This window comes from Priapulus caudatus, unplaced genomic scaffold (genome assembly GCF_000485595.1).
Source record: "Priapulus caudatus unplaced genomic scaffold, Priapulus_caudatus-5.0.1 Scaffold762, whole genome shotgun sequence".
Lineage (NCBI taxonomy): Eukaryota > Metazoa > Priapulida > Priapulimorpha > Priapulimorphida > Priapulidae > Priapulus > Priapulus caudatus.
The window spans coordinates 6155-16085 of record NW_014577823.1 but is presented as its reverse complement, the minus strand read 5'-3'; the positions used below and the strand labels follow the sequence as shown (position 1 = coordinate 16085).

General features: G+C 45.7%; 1 protein-coding gene across 1 annotated transcript in view; it reads left to right on the top strand.

The window, feature by feature from the left end:
• Positions 1-9128, top strand: part of LOC106813371 (mediator of RNA polymerase II transcription subunit 15-like) — an 11070-nt gene extending 1942 nt beyond the window's left edge. Inside the window, exons 2-3 of the mRNA XM_014817502.1 lie at positions 7844-8263; positions 8686-9128. Coding sequence (XP_014672988.1) covers positions 7844-8263; positions 8686-8957 — 692 coding nt within the window. The 3' untranslated portion in view covers positions 8958-9128. The remainder of the gene's footprint in view (positions 1-7843; positions 8264-8685) is intronic.
• Positions 9129-9931: the final 803 nt, after the last annotated feature.

The following is a 9931-nucleotide window of genomic DNA, read 5'->3' as shown; positions in this document are numbered from 1 at the left end:
GATTCTGCCCTTAGCGCTTTGTCACTCACATATTGTTCAACTCACATTGTGACAATATCTCTGCAACGTTCACAATCATCATGCTGTGATAGTCATGTTTTTAGTATTAACATCGTTCGTCTTGTCGTGTTATTTTAGTATGTGTCTGTATATATATTATATTATAATATATATATTATATATATAATTATTATATATACAAGATATCATATATGTATATATATATATATGCAGCTCAAAAACTGATTTTAACACTAAAGCTCTCACTATTGATTGTAATGTTTCACGCCGTCGCGTTATAATTCAATCACTGATCTATTCTAAGAAATTAAATTAAGCATACTTCCTTAAATCGGGACTCGTCGTTAATAACCCCTAGAAGATCGGCGTGAATAAGGACGTCAGACAGACATTGTCTTTAATCCTCACCCTTCAATCCTGCACATCAAAAGTTTGTTAATTGATAATTATTAAAAGTTCTTCAAAAACGATCCAATCACAGTTCAACATCTTTTCAAACCCACCTTATGCTCGTACAGACGTCGATTACCAACCTCCTGCCCGACACCTCTTGTTTCAAGCAACCGTTGTTACAACTTAAGACAAACCCGTTGAGCCAACCTTGGCTCATACCGCGTGTTACGTTTCCGGAAAACGTTTGCAGTACTTGCAGGTGTTTATCACGAATTAGGTCTCGCTGGTCAAGGACTCGGGCAAATTTATAGTGGGGATTCATTTACATGCGTGGTCGACGAACCTATATACGCCATGAATGCTCGTTTTTAAATGCCAAATTTACTATATTGGCGAAACAACGCCGCCGTTGCGGATAGGTTTGTTGAACACTAAGCATCTATTCGCCTAAATTTCCATGGTTTCGGTTGCTGGCCATAACAACCGTGATCACCACATGGATGACGTGCGTGGTGTGTGGCTGCTAACTGACACCATATTTACAATAGCTATAATCGTCGACACATGCACTCAGCAGAAATTAATTCTGAGGGTTGGTTGTATTAAATTCCAAGGGCATGAACGTAAACTTTTAATTACGTCGTGATTTTTAGTCCATTGCTTCGTTGTGTGTTTGTTGTTGTTGTGTGTGTGTGTGTCTGTGTGTGTGTGTGTGTGTGTGTGTGCTGTGTGTTTGTGTGTGTGTGTGTTGTGTGTGTTGTTTGTGTCGTGTGTGTGTGCTGTGTGTGTGTGTGTGTGTGTGTGTGTGTGTGTTGGTGTGTCTCTGTGTGTGTGTGTTTTTGTGCGTGATTATAATATTATGGCGTGTTCTTTTGTTGTCCGTATTCATGGCAATCCTAGCGAATGTTGTGAATCATTTCATTTTGATTATCTATAACTTATTGTATTTGTTTTGATTATTTGATTCTATTCCAAGTGTCTGGCTGACCTGATGAAAAGATGTTGTAATCTCGATAAGCTCGTCAATTAAGTTTAACACCCTTATTCTATACCTTGACTTTGTTTTATCTACACGGCGTGTTCGTGTGTGACTTTACTTCTATATATATATATATATATATATATATATATATATATATATATTGATATATAATTGTGATATTCCTTGTGTTTTATCTTATTTGTAAACTTATTCAGATCCATTCTAGCTCACTCGTTCGATCTCACTCATGTTATTTATGACTCTGTACGGCCGATGAAGAAGTACTTCATACAGAGTACCTGAACTAGTATCAACTAATTATGACGAAGATAGATTGCCTTAGAGTTAGGGGCAGGAGAGCTATATATTGTTGAACAGATTGTCAATAATTATAATTCGTGTCAATATGTGTTTATGTATACGTAGTTACGTACATCCATATATTGTGTTCAAAGGGGCTCTATTTCGCGCCTGGCAACCACCTATGCATCTATACGCTACCTTGCAATTAGCCTTGCTATATTTGTTTCTGTTAGGCCGCATGGACGTCACACGCCCCCGCTGACGTACGATAATGTACGTGTCCGGGCTAGTTCAGGGTCACCCCCTTTATCTCCACCTCGTGACGGTCACAGGACTCAATTATCACGACCCGTACTTAATAACGATCACGAGAAATACAGAGCGCTGAGCGGATACGAATAAAATTACAAACAAGAGAATAGGCTCTTTCAATATATTATTATCATCAGCACACTTCGCATGCTAGGCTTGTCGAGGGCGGGTGACTTGACATGTACATGGGGCGCACACACATTTTACCTGGGGCCATTCTTTTACTCATCTCATCAGTAAAAAATAATGCCGCTGTCCTTGAGAGGTGGAGGCTGTGGCAGAGAATGGATGGCATAAAGGTGGCGAAAATACACACCAGGATAGTCAGTACAACTGTCAACGATCTTGAAAACGACGCTCGGCCTAAATCAGGATGTAAGTGCGGTTGATGGTAGCAACTAGAGTACGGCGTAGGTGCGTAAGTGGGTAGGTGATCTTGTAAACATGCAAAAAACGCGTAGCAAGCGTATTTTGGAGTGTGTTATATAGATATCGTAACGTCGCGTATTAGATAGTCCGTGATGTAATTTGATGGCAGGTCGGTCGTGGCGCACCGAAGCTATCGTTCCTGCTGTAATATGTGTGAAGCGACCTGAGGCGGCGCGCACTTCTATTCTGCCGATGGCACTAGAAACGCAAAAGAGACACGAAAACCGACACACGGACGCACGCCACACACGCACGGCACGCACAACGCACGCACGGACGCACGCATGTACGCACGCACGCACGCAAGCACGCACACACGCGCACGCACACACGCACGCACGCACGCACGCACGCAAGCACGCACGTACGCACGCGCACACACACACGCACGCACACACGCGGCACGAACACACGCACGCACACACACACACACAACACACCACACACACACACACCACACACACAGAGGACACACACACGAAAACGAGCGTGCTTTACACGCTGACAGAGAAGGGAAGAGAGAGATAGAGAAGTATTAGAGACGATGGCGGGGGCTACTGAGTCCCTGCGAATCTTAACGCATGTATTCTATGCTGAGATTGACGACTGTCTCAACTATCTTTCAGGATGATATCGCTCTGTTGGTTTTCTATGTGAGAGTGATACGTAAACTCTATCTTCACTATATCTTTCAGGATTGATATCCCTCGTTAGTTTTTTATTTCTTATGCTGAGAGTGACTATATCTTCGCCTATATCTTTCAGGATGATATCGCTCGGGTTTTTTCGCGCTTGCTGTGGCGAGCCTGCAGTACGAAGGCAGTCAGTCCGCCATTAGTAACGCTTGGCACCGTCTTTCATAAACCCGAACATTCGGCAAAGAAGATTCCGACCATTTCGGCTGCCGCGAATAACGGGAACTTCCGGTTCAGGATCGGATTCTAACGGATAATATTTTTGACCAGGCGCACGCAGAGAGCGTCAAGGGTCAAGGTCGTTCATGGCGGAAACGGACGGATTCGAGGAAACGGGCCGTAGGTTTATCGATTGTATAATCGATTATCGGATTGGTGCAAGTACGCGGCCGACCCAGGTTGGCGCCCACCCGGGTTCTTTACCGACACTCATCGGACCAGGAATACGGTCGATCCTACGGCCCGATGGCGCCCTCTATATTATTGGCCACAGGATACAAGAAGATTTATAGCGTCAACTACAACGACAACAGCAGCAGCAGCAAACAACAGGCAGCAGCGAGCGGTCAGACGACTGCCAGTCTTCGTCATTCTCCCGGAAGTTAGAGCCGGGAAGCCATCCCGCAGCTGTACGAACTTCTCCGAGGAGGGATACCTTCATAAGGTAAGAATCTGTTCAGCGTGCGTCGCCGCCAGAGGCGCTAGTGTTCCATTGAAAAGCGTCGGTGGAGAGGTTGGTTGTCAGCGGTGGGTTTTATTGCTTAACATTTATTATTATACTCGGTGGTATGATTTTATTATGGTTAACATTATTAGGCTCGATGTGATATGCGCATTGGTATATGATCGAATGAGATATCGCCCAGCATACCTCCTTACCACTGAGATTGCATTACACGACACCCTACCATGCACTGAGGTTGCAAGCACACCGTCCCCTACACTGAAATGCAAGCACACACACCCTATAACACTGAGATTGCAAGCACACACCCCCTACACTAAGATTGCAAGCACACCTCCGCTACACGGAGGTTGCAAGAGGTCCAAGGAGCTCCCTCTCATTCACACGTATGTTGTTGAGGTCGTGAGTGTTCTCGTTGCGATTTCTGCTTATAGTAATATACTTTTCTCTTGCAGATGATGGCCGCGCGCAACCTCCCGTCATAGAGGTGCCTCCCCCCATCACGGAAGCTCCTCCTTCCTTCACGGAAGCGCCACCCCCCGTCACGGAAGTTCCCCTTCTTTCACGGAAGCTCCCCCTTTCTTCACGGAAGCCCTCCCCCCGTCACGGAGATATATGTCTCCCCCTCTACGGGAGTGTATTCGACTCGGAAGACCCGGGCCCGTTACCGGATTTCGAGGCGGGAGGGGGCGGCTTCAATAACGGGGGTATGATGCCTGGTGAGAGAGAGCCGGCAAGAAAGTAATAGAGGGCGGATGGAGAGGAAGGAGGAGGAGGAGGAGGAGGGGGAGGAGGGGAGTGAGGAGGAGGAGGGGAGGAGGAGAGCCGCGTCACGTTCTTATTAGCAATGACGTTATGCCGCAGCAGGGAAGCGCAGTGAATGTATTGATAGCTGTGTCTGTCTGTTTGTTGGTCTGTCCGTCTGTCTGATCGTCCATCTATAATCCATCCATCCATCCATCCATCCATCCATCCATCCATCTCTCTCTTTCTCATCTCTCTCTCTCTCACACACACACACACACAACACACACACACCACACACACACACACACACACATCCACTCTCTCTCTCTTTCTCTCTCTCTCTCTCTTTATATATAATATATATATATATATATATACTATATATATGTATGATAGCTGACTGCTTAGATATTTGTAATATATATACATGTGAGGCATATTGATGTCAATAAATTGTTATAATACATACAGTGCGTGTAGGCGTGCTATGTTACTGTGTATATGTGCAGCATATAGAATGCATCTGGTTTAATGCTGTTATACACACACGCACCACGCCACACGCCACTTCACACGCGCACACGCACCGCACACGCCACACGCACTTGCAACGCGCACGCAGCACGCACGCACGCACGCACGCACACACGCACGCACCCGCACGCACGCACACACGCACGCACGCCCACAGACACATATTATATATATAAATATATATATATACAAGATGGTAAATAATAATTACAAAGACAAGGGCGTAGGTGACAGATAAGACAAGACAAATGACACAAGACAAAACAAATGACAGATAAGGGATGAATAATTGTGTCATTATTTTACGCATGAATATATATTAATTATTTATATATATATTATATATATATATATATATATATATATATGTAGCGTGGAATATATCACGTACCGTACAGTGCCACACGTACAGTATGTACAAGCGGCGAAACTACCAGTTTTTTTTTCTAAATGCAGATAACACACCAGTAAAAACAATTGTATACATACGGTTAGAGGTTGCGCGCGTAGTCTCGTGCCGTCTCTACAAAAATCCGCGCCTTTGAAGCCATGATCTTTCCTCCGCGACCTTTTTCGACTTCATTGCATATATCGCGGGTAATGATTCAATGATAAAAAAGTGACCGGTCGCGACTCTAGTTGTGTTAATTTGAGACCAGTGTAACCTGCCGCCGACTATCTCAGACGTCTGCCTGTCACAAATGATGTCGTTTTTACAGACTGAAAAGCATTTTTAGTGAAGTTAATTGCTGCTTCGCGACTTAGGCGTGCGGTCCCTTGTTGCGGCACGCAGTTTTACGATTGGGCCAATGTACTCTGTATCCAACTGCGTATTTGTCCCCGCTATAATCGTGCATCTTCATAACCGATATTTCAACTCGATTCTAATGTCTCATTGCCTACGGTTGAAACGCCGTATTACAATATATAATATATATATATAGGGTATTACATATATATAATATATATATTATATATGCTATTACCCGCTGTATTAGCGCTTTGAGCCACCATGACTATGATCTATAAGCGGCTACACAAGCCTTGCCTACGCGCGTGACGTCACACGGGCCCGCCCGTGGCTCCGACCCATAACTCTGACCGGAAAAAAGGATCCGCTGCCAATCGCATATACGTACGCGCCCCCGTCTACGGCGTGACGTTAGAACTCTCCCCCGCCCTTGCACCGCACACTGCGAGCTAGTGCCAATGTAACGGGGGTCCTTCTCATTCTTCTATTATATTATAGTTCAGCACGATTGCTCTCTTTGCTCACGCGACGTTTGTAGAAGGCGGGGGGCTTGAATACCCGGTGCCATTCAGCCATCAACAGTAAGAATACGCCCACGTGCGTCACATCGTGGGCGGTCGTGTGGCGGGGACGGATGCAATAAGGCAGGTGCGGAAGCGGGTCGGATTAGCCAGTACAACGACAGAGTCGAAAAACGTCATCGATTGCCGCTAGACTATCTACACGATGTACAGTTAGAAGCGGGTGATCTAGAGCTTCTCTCTCTGCTCTCTCTCTCTCTCTCTCTCTCTCTCTCTCTCTCTCTCGCTTCTCTCTCTCATCGTCTCTCTTCTCTCTCTCTCTAATCTATCTTAATTCTATTTCGCGCCGCTCTTCTCTCGGCATCTACTCTCTGTTCTTTCTCTCTCGCTCTCTCTCTGTCTCTCTCTACTCTCTCTTCTCTCCTCTCTCGCTCTGGGCTCTCTCTCTTCTCTCGGCGCGCTCTCTCTCGTCTACTCTCTTTTCTTTCTTGCTGCTCTCATTCTCTACGTATCTATCTAATCTATCTATCTATCTATCTTCTATCTATCTATCTATCTATCTATCTATCTATCTATTTCGCGCTCTCTCTCTCTCTGCTCCTTTCTCTCTCGCTCTCTGTCTCTCTCTCGCTCTGGCTCTCTCTCTCTCTCTCTCTCTCTCTCTCTCTCTCTCTCTCTCTCTCTCTATCTATCTATTTATCTATCTATCTATTTCGCGCTCTTTCTCTCTCTGCTCCTTTCTCTCTCGCTCTCTGTCTCTCTCTCGCTCTGGCTCTCTCTCTCTCTCTCTCTCTCTCTCTCTCTCTCTCTCTCTCTCTCTCTTCTCTCTTTCTCTCTCCCTTTCTCTCTTTCTCTCTCTCTCGCGCTGGCTCTCTGCGTGTGTCTTGCATTTGTCACGCTGTTCTTGTAATGGTCAGATTAGATCTAATAGTAGCAGCTAATTCCATCGGTCGGATAATTCTTGAGTTTATACGAGTTGCATTCGATAGTTTTAAAGGGACTATATAATGCTATTGTATTACATTAATTTCAATGTTAGACTACAATGAACAAGTCGGTTTTTGTTCTATGTTGACAGTGAGATGTGACTCTAGCTGTCTTCACTATATCTTTCATGGTGATATCGCTCTCGGGGTTTATTCTACGCTGAGAGTGATACGTGACCTATATCTTCACTATATCTTTCAGGATGATATCACTCGTAGTTTTTATTCTATGCTGAGATGTGACTATATCTTCACTATATCTTTCAGGATGATATCGCGCGTAGTTTTCGCGCTGCTGTGCGGAGCCTGCAGTACCGCGGCAGTCAGCCCGCCTTCCATGGCCGACCTGCATCACTTGCTTAAGCCGAACATCGAGGGCACTCGGCCCGCATTAGGCTACTGCTGGCAACCAGCGACCCTTCATTGAACACGAAACATCCGGCAAGGCGAGCGTCACCATTTCGTTTCGGCTGACTGAGAATAGCAAGGACATCATCCGTACAGAGTCGATCCTTCGGAAGTGGCAACCAGGGCACGGGTAGAGGTCAAGGTGGAAACATAAACGGTTTCGAGGAAACACGGAACGAAGATATATCGAGTTGCGTAATCGCTATCAGAGTATGCAGACGGCCGACCCCAGTGGCGCCACCCGGCTTTCATCGACCACTCACCGGCCGCGAAATACGGTCGATCTACGGCAGATGGCGCTCTCTGTATATTATTGACCACACGACGCAACGACGACGACAACAACAACAACAACAACAACAACAACAACAACAACAGCAGCAACAACAGCCGAGCGGTCAGACGGTGCCAGTCGTCGTCATTCTCCCGGAAGTTAGAACGGAAGCCATCCTCAAGCTGTACGAAATTCTCCAAAACAGCGGATTCCTTCTCACGGGTAAGCAACGTCGGAGGCGTCGCCGTCAGAGGCGCTAGTTTTCCCTTGGACCAGCGTCCGTAGAGACGGTTGTCAGGGCAGTTCATCGCGTATCGTTGTATCGCTTCATATTATTGTTGTATGCTTTTTTGTTTATTTACTTTATTTGTTTGTAATATAAGCTGCATTTACGCGCATCTGCATTAAAATATCACAGCTCAGGGATCTGGTAAAGCTGGTGGAACCCGCTCGTGGCAGTTTAAGGCCACCGCACACTAGCGCAATATAGCTAAACAATCGGCCTCGCGAGCTATATTGCTCTAGTGTGCGCTGGCAGTTTAGTGCACCCGCCTCCCGTAAACCTAGGCGACTGCTTCACGCGCGTGTTCATTACATGGTGATTCGTTCTTTCTGCTCATTCGATTTCTTTTTATCTTTTGCAGCTAATAACCGGGAACAGACTGAGGTTCCTGACTCATCACACCCTCCTACAGAGATCTCACACGCATCTACTACGGAATCTTCTCCTACAGACGTCTCACACACACCTATAACCCAACCTCCTCCCCCGGACACCCCGTCTCCAATGACGCGCGATATTTACTCTCCCGAACCCATTTATTACAGAGCCCCTATTCACCCGTTCGAGGCTGGAGGAGGCGGGTTCAACCAGGGTAACCCTCTGCCTCCCGAACGCGTTCCTACTAAGAAATAATACGGAGGCAGACGGTTATGCGTGGCAATGATGTTATAGGTCACCGATGACGCGAGCAAATGTACGGAGAGCTGTGCTCCCCGTGTCTGTTCCCGTGTCTCTCTCTCTCTCTCTCTCTCTCTCTCTCTACCTAACCCACCCTCTCTCTCTCTGCCTCTCTTGCGCTCTCTGGCTGTCGCTTACTTTCTCCCCCTCTCTATCTCACTCTGCTCGCTTCCTCTTTGTCTCTGTGTTTCTCTCTTCCTCTTCCTCTTCCTTCCCCACTCTCTTGCTGTCCTGTTAAGGTGACAATTTATATATCTCTACCGTACTTAATTTACCAAGATTCTATGTCTGTCACCGTGTTGGTAACGGCGTTAATGTACAGTTCAGCGATGTGTAACTTAATTCAGAGTAGTAAATTATGAATACCTATATGATAGAATGACTGTCTAGCATATATGATTATTTATATATTTATACCTATATAATTATATGAACACTTTGTAAACGGATGTAAATAAATTATTGTTATATATACCTATATATACGTATGTGCATGTATGTGTCTGTGTGTGTGTTTGGTCATTATTTGCATGTACAAATGTCAAAAAAGAGATGGTCAAAGCTAAGGCGCGTGAGTGTGCGCGTTTGTGTTTGCGTGTGCGTGCGTGCGTGAGTTCGTGCGCGTCGGCATGTGTGTGCCGTGCTTGCGTGTGTGCGTGCGCTCGGCGTGTGTGTGCGACCAGAAAGCAACTTGGTGTTCAGGCGATGTACGACCTGCTGCTTGCGATTGCTAATCAACATGAACATCGTCATGAACATGTGTATTTCTTCATTACATGGATATTTATGGCGATGAGCAGGACTGAGGCTGGATGCTGAGGCCAAAGTAAAATTTTCATCATTAATCATTTTACCATTGTTTCCGGACATACCTAATTAAGCGTGCCTGTAAAATATCAGGAGAACATCAATTAGAGATAATACATAAT